Source organism: Desmodus rotundus, chromosome 4, assembly GCF_022682495.2.
Source record: "Desmodus rotundus isolate HL8 chromosome 4, HLdesRot8A.1, whole genome shotgun sequence".
NCBI classification, from domain to species: Eukaryota; Metazoa; Chordata; class Mammalia; order Chiroptera; family Phyllostomidae; genus Desmodus; species Desmodus rotundus.
This window is the reverse complement of record NC_071390.1, coordinates 173,620,372-173,627,548: the sequence shown is the minus strand read 5'-3', so window position 1 is coordinate 173,627,548 and position 7,177 is coordinate 173,620,372. Positions and strand designations below refer to the sequence as shown.

The window sequence follows — 7,177 nt, the reverse complement described above, 5'->3', positions numbered from 1 at the left end:
GCTGATTTGCATCACATTTCACCATTAGAAAACACTGGACACCTCTAAGGTGGTTTAGTTTGAACTGTCAGGAAATGATCTGTACCAGACCCACCCTAGCCTCTGGCGCCCGTGTCAGGAGAGCCAGGTGCTGTAGGACTGGGGACCTGGATCCTCTCTGGCCTGAACACTGAAGAGCTATGTGATGTTGGGTCACTCAGCTCTGTCAGTTTCAGGCCACTTAGTTTATAATTTGGAATAGAACTGCTGACCTGATAGGGATGTGGTGAGGATTACATGAGGGGCCAGTGCAAGGCACAGAGCCTTCCTCAGAAACAAGTGTGAAGACAGAGGCAGAAACTGGAGTGGTAAGTCTACCCCCGAGGAACTCCATGGACTGCCAGCAGCCGCCAGAACCTGGGGACGGCAGGGAACTGACTGTCCCTCAGGCCCTCAAGGAGAGAGCAACTCTGACGACAAGTCGATCTCAGACTTCCAGTCTCCATAACTATGAGAGAATATGTTTCTGCTGCTTTAAGCCACTCAGTTTGCTACCCTAAGAAAACAATACAGTGCCTAAGTGATAACTACAGTACGGATACATTTTTCAATAAGAAGACTGGAGTCATATTTCTGAAGTCATTCTTTTATTGTTCACACGCATATCTGCTATTTGCCGAACTGCCTCCCACTACAAGTCTAACTTCCCAAGCCATGGAATGTGACAAAATTCACGTCTGGTTCCAAGGACTAAACTGAAAGAAAATGAATGAATGTGTCCACATTTCTACTTTCACAGACGGCTCGGGTGATTAAAGCCAGACTTCTAGAGGTGGGACTCGGGTGCCCACGCCTTTCCCTCTTGGGCCCCGAGTGCGCGTTTCACACGGTACCCTGCATCTGCCCCCTCCTCAGGGGTGGATTCCTTTTCCAAAATTTGCAGACGCGGCAGACCGAGAACCCGTGCAGCTGGACCTGTTTAACAGCTTTGTTCATAGATTCGGTGTGGTGTGATGTCTATGAAAACCAATATTACCCTTTTGCATACTGTAACAAAAATAAATACACCAAAACACCATGTTACCTCCGACATGGATACTGACATCGCGGATTACAGAGACAATAGAAATGCTCACGTGACAAATTGTTAAATCTACAAAGAAGGCAAAGTGCTCCCTTTAAAAATCAAATATCAAAACAACCATTTTATATATTAATACATTTAACATGTACAATTTTTATAAATGCAACAAGTATTTATTTTTTCAGCACCGTGTGCCATCATCACTTTTAAGAGGCATCAGTATTTATTTTTATCTGGACATATCTATTGTTGTTATATAATTTTAAGATGTTATTGATTTAGTTTAAAAAGTCCAATGAATAATAATAAAGGGCACCCCCCAACCCCAGTCCCAACCTATGAACATGGTTTATAAAAGAAAAGGCTTACTTTTTCATGGGTATAGTTTCAACACTATAAAATATCAAAAAAGAAAGAAAGAGAGAGAGATCATTATTTTTTAATTACGATCATAGCTCAACAGCCGCACCCCCCCCTCCCCCCTTTGTACGCTAATGTGATGCTGACAGAACCAGGTCGGAAGAGGAACGTGTTGGGAAGAAGATGAGTGACGTAAAAATGGAGCGTGCGAGTTCACCGGACACAGAGAGAAGGGCAGACTACAGGGTCAAAGCACAGACTAGCCAAAACAGCTACAAATTCAAGTGCCAAGTCCGCGGGACAGAGGAACTGCAAACGAGAAACAAGAAGGCCAGTTAGGGAAGCTGAGAAGGTCAAGCAAGAGAGAAAAAAACAGTTAAAACAAGCCTAAGAAAATTGGTACAAAGAACACATCTGCACAGAAGTGACCCAGTGGTTAAAAAGAAAATCATTTCTTTCAACAGAGCCCGTCTCTAATGAGTTCTCTGGGGGCAGCGCTGCAGAAGAGGACCCCAGGCTCTGGGGAGCCCCAGGCAGATACTTACTCATCGTACACATCCTCCGAATCCATCCGCCGGTAGTACTTGGCCAGCTTTACGGCAAAAATTAGAGCCGGAAGTAAAAATATGGTAGCTTTTCCTATGCCAAACCAAAACAAATTCTAGGGGGAAAAAGCAAATCGGGAGGATTACATGCATGAAGATGGGAAATGGGAAACATCAGCTGCTTGGGGAAGATCATTCTAGTTTGCAATGTTTTTTTAGGAGCTCTAATTTTGTTCACTGAAACCACTGGCGAACTTGATAATGAGACAGCCACCAGGTGAAGTGCTGCAAATTATTATAGTTCACTAACTCTGTTTAAAAACCTTGAAGGGATCCCATTATATTTATTTTATAAACAAGAAACAGAAGCAGCAAGTGGGGAAGCCAGGCTTTGCTTCTAGGACGCTCCAAAACAGCTGTGGACCAGTCCACTTTGCCGCCAGCGATGAGAGGGACAGCCAGCAGGCCTGAGCTCGGATCCCTCTGGAGAGTTGCTTTGATGTCACTGTGACTAATGAACCGCTCCATACTTCGTTCTGCACGTGAACAGCGGACAGCAATGCTTAGGGTGCACCAGGCTCTCAACAAGCCCCCCATGTTTAGTCTCACCCATCTTATCGCAGCTCTCAGGCTGCATTCAATCCTGTTTTGTTTAAAAAGCATTGTCAAAGTATTTTTTTTAAGTTCCCAATATGCCCAAGTCAGATTTCGTATAGAAACCTAGATTTATGTCTTTTCTTGAAAAGTCTGAAGTTTGATCTCGTAACCCTGAGCTCTTCTTCCCACAAGGCAGCATTGGCTGTAGCCAAGTGGTGGCTCTTCCTTCAGGAGGGCCACCTGTCCTCAGTTTGCCACAGACACACCACTGACTTTTGCCGGGGTAATAGCCAACATTATTTATACTTATGCACCAGTCAGAACGGACACAGCTGTGCACAACCAGCATGACCCTGTGGGCACCACGCACCAGCCAGGGTCTTACCCTTGTCCTGCTTTGTAAACCTACAACCCGCCAGGTCCAGGAGAGGTTCAAGTCTTTGTCCCATGCCTCAGGCTAGTGCTGTAAGTACCCAGAGAGCAGCCTCGCCTGCCCAGGGTGAGGCAAAAGGCAGCTTGGATTAAAGCACCACTTCCCATCTCAGCCACTGCATTTCTGCTTTGCTCCTGGTCATATTCAGTGCTGAGTGACAGTGGCATGTGTCGGCCCAGAATCTCTAATAAATTTGTCCTCTTCCCCCCACCCCCCGCCATACTCTTTTATTGGTAGATTTCTATGCTTTTGACCTGTTTTGAGAGGTTTTAAATTTTTGTGGTAACTGTGTGTCTACTGGAAGCTGCCTCAGTGTGAGTCAGCCTGGAGTGTGTTTCCCCGGGGGAGATGATGCCCAGAGCTCTCCCTCACATTCAAACCACCCACTGTAAACAGCTGCAGCCTCCCCTCCAGGGGTTCTCCTATTATCTGAGAGCAGGCATGGGGTGGTTGGGCTGTCTGACTGGCCTGGGCGGGTGGGGGAGACTGGATGCAGGGGGATCAATTCAGAATCAACCAGGCTAACCAAGGAAGGACCCTCCCGAACCCACCTGAGGGCTTCACCCAGGGCCATCAGCAGGGGCTGCAAGCAGCAGGACAGGCGGGGTAGGAAACTGAAGGAGTGGGGCAGCCAGGAGGCCAAGGATCAGGGTCTGCATATTGGGAATGTTAGGATCACTTCCATTCACATACAAAAGTCCACCCCACAGACAAAGGGACATGTAGACACGGGACAGGGAGATGGGCGAACACAGCAATATGGATGCACTGTGACAGACAGCTGTCTGGTTATCCTTCATTCATTTCGCTGCCTGTGCCAGCAATATGCTGATGACAGAGCACACATAGACCCTGCAGTCACGGACGTAGAGGCCAGTTTGTGTGTCGTGGGGGAAAGTCTTAATCAAGGAACCACACAGAGGCACACTTCAAACAGCAGCAGCGTCTCTGAAGATAAAGCCGGGAGGTCTGTGGGAGTGTAGAAAAGGGAGCCCAGTCCCATTGGGAAACCAGAAAAGGCTTCCTGGAAACGAGAGATATGTCTGAGCCCAGACCTGAGCTAAGACAATAGCTAATAGTAGTGAATGTTTTTTGAGTGTATAACATACCAGAAATGGTGTTAAGGACTTTACGTATAATATCTCACTAAACCATCAAAACAATCCCATTTAGGTGGTAAAGCTCCAAAACGTTTAATAGTTTTTCAAAGTCACAGAGTTCAGAAAATGTGGAGGTGACAACTGAATTCGGAGTCTGTCCTCAACCTTATATGAGAAGACCTAGAAGAGTTATCTGGATGGGGCATGGGTGTGAAAGAGAGGAATGAGAGAGAGAGACAAAAAGCGTGTGTCCAGTCCCCAGTCCAGGCAGAGGACATGGCGTGTACAAAGGCCCTGCTTTGGATCCAGAGGTGGGGAGCTTGAGGTGTATATAAAGAAATAACACCCCCCCCCAAAAAAACCAAAAAATAAGTATGTCTAGAGCACAGTGAGAAAGGTGATTAAATAGTGCAAGTGTGGCCGAGGTGGGCAGGAATGCAGTCTGCAGGGCCTAGAGCACTCTAGTAAGGATCCTAATCTTCATTTCAATAGCAACTGGCAGCCAATGAGGCAGGAGAGGACTGGCGCGTGGAGACAGTCAATGTCTACTGAAGAGTGAACAGAGCTCAGGAATAAACTTGGTTAACTGGAACCGACCATCCCAATAGTAACATCTCAGTGGGCTTTTAAATCACAAAGGAAATTAAGTTCGCTGTAGCTATGGGTGTGTGTGTGTGCGTGGGCACTAACACTTTTGAATATTGGCCAACTGCACACCAATGACTATTCATTTATTCCTTTCCAATTATTCTAGACAGACAGTTTTCTTTATGAGGATCCTCTGACTTCTGTAAATATAATTCCAGTAAGGAACAAAAACATGCAGCCAGGTCTTTGACTTGTCTAGTGAATTAGGTAATAGAACACGTTCATTTATATTTTAGATTTTAGGTCCAAATGTAACAGACCCAAGCAGAAAACTGTTTTATATTATAATGCATAGTATAATCTTGGGGAGGGTAGGATCAAAGATGATGAGTTTATTGTCTGTCCTTAGTTTCTGAAAGATGAAATACTTACCATGGGATCGATGATGTAACCACACAGAAACACGTTGACAGCAGAATCTAAAGCAGTGGCCACGGGCCTGCAGGCTGCAATTTCCTCCGTGATCTAAGGGGAAGAGAAACAGAGGCAAGCTCTGAGCCAGAGCCACAAGAACCCACGAGAACCAGACATGCTGTGTTCTTTCAGCCTGTTTTCACGAGAAGGATCTCTCTGTCCTCTGAGATACGGAGCCAACAGCTGGTTTCTATGGATGAGTTCTACCATGTACAAAAGTATGTGCTTGAAAGCAAGACCCCGATTCCCTCTGAGCCCCGATTTCCCGTTTCCTCCCTTGCCATCTGGAACAACAGGACCCACTGTCCTGGACTTCTGAGAGAATTAAAAAGCACACCTGTCCAGCAACTTGTGTCAGTCTGAATTTCTCACCCGATACCTCTGTGACCTGACAAAGATGCGGGGAGGAAATGGAAAGTTAGTTAACTAGTAAGTGTACATTTCAGAACAGACACCAGCAAGGTTGTCCTATAAAGGTCCAGAGAGCAAGTATTTCAGACTTTGCAGGTGAGACGATAAATTTTTGTCCCAACTGCCCGACCCTGCCATGGCAAAAGCAGCCACAGGTAATATGACAGAAATGGGCATGGCTGTGTGCCAATAAAGTTTTATTTACAAAAACAGAGGTACCTGCTGACCCTGTTTCGAAGACAGAAAACAATGTACTCATGAATGAGGTGAGAGTAAAGAAGTTTAATGGATCCCAGACAGATGCTCCAATCCCATTGACTTAAGAGAGCTACACTCATTCATTCAAAAAGTTCTGGAACACAGACAATGTAGTGTGCCTTATTTCTTTTTCCTTTGTTGGTTGGCTTGCCTATACCTTACAAGGCAACTCCTGTTAAGAAGCTTACGTGTCTCCAAGTTCAAACTACGTTACACAGTCTTTATAGGCTCCTTCACTGTTTGCTCTACAGAAAGTAGGATGGAGGTTGTATTCTGTATGTTTTTCTGCATCTCGTCTGTCTCACCAAGTCCCACGGTGTGGCTCTGATCCATTTTGTTCAAATGGCCACCCAGTGTTCCCCACAGGGCGGCTCGAGTATAACCAAACCATTCCTGTCCAGATCTGCTTTGGACCCAGAGTGTTTGCATTGTATTCCAGGTATAAATATGCCCACAATGTGGTCCCTTGGTCTAGTGGAGGAGGCCACAGTGGCGATGATGATGATGCATTTCCTCTGCCACTACTCAGCTGTGTGTGTCCTCCTGCTAGCACTGAGGAGACTCAGAGGCTTTCCCTTCCGGGGGTGGGAGGAGGTGTTTGCACAGACACCAAGAAGCTGGCTCGGGAAGGAGGACCAAGCACATTGTCCACCCAACGCATGGGGCCCGGAGGCAGGGACTAGCGGGGAGGATATGACATGCAGAGGGAATCACATGGAGAATGAACATTCCAGGGACTCAAGCAGGTGAGTGTAGCTGGAATATGGGGTGGGGCAGAAATGAAGGAGAAGACGGCAGGCAGTTTGGGCTCACATGGTGAAGGGCCAGGAATAAGATTTGAGAAGCTCAGGGCTGCTCAGGGGTAGCCCAAATTTTCCTGAGTCAGCAGCACCTACTCAAGTTACTCAGCTGCAAGCATCAGCACCCCCCAACACCCACCCCCAACAACACCACCATGGAGTAATCCTCGAGGGCAGCCGGCCCAGAGCCCAAGATGACAAAAGACATTTTCCAAGACACCATAATTCCACAAAAGCCAGGTGCTGGATGCAAGATGCTGCCTTAAAACCACTGGAAACTGTGCTCCTCAACTTTTCTGATATATTCACGGAGATACAACCATTATGGACTGGACTGCATCCCCCAAAAGTTCATATGTTAAAGCCTTAACCCCCAGTTGAAGACCATATTTGGAGATATGGTCTTTGAAGAGGCAAGTCAGTTCAAATGGGGTCACTAGGGTGGGCCCTAACCCAATGTGACTGGAGTCCTCATAAAAGAGGAAACGTGGACAGACAAGCACAGAGGAAATGCCACGTAAAGACACAGAAAGAAGACAGCTGTCTAC

The 7,177-nt window shown here is 46.6% G+C and overlaps 1 protein-coding gene across 8 annotated transcripts in view; it reads right to left on the bottom strand.

Moving 5' to 3' along the window:
- Positions 1-609: 609 nt before the first annotated feature.
- PROM1 (prominin 1) overlaps positions 610-7,177 on the bottom strand; it is a 105,454-nt gene continuing 98,886 nt past the window's right edge. For 6 of the 8 annotated variants that reach the window (XM_045182695.3, XM_045182691.3, XM_045182696.3 and 3 more), the window contains 4 exons: positions 5,119-5,211; positions 1,969-2,084; positions 1,433-1,456; positions 610-1,026 (listed from right to left, as the gene is read on the bottom strand). In XM_045182695.3, coding sequence (XP_045038630.2) covers positions 972-1,026; positions 1,433-1,456; positions 1,969-2,084; positions 5,119-5,211 — 288 coding nt within the window. In that variant the 3' untranslated portion in view covers positions 610-971. Of the gene's footprint in view, positions 1,457-1,478; positions 1,733-1,968; positions 2,085-5,118; positions 5,212-7,177 lie in introns of those variants that run through there. The other 2 variants (XM_045182698.3, XM_045182697.3) reach the window with 2 other exon arrangements.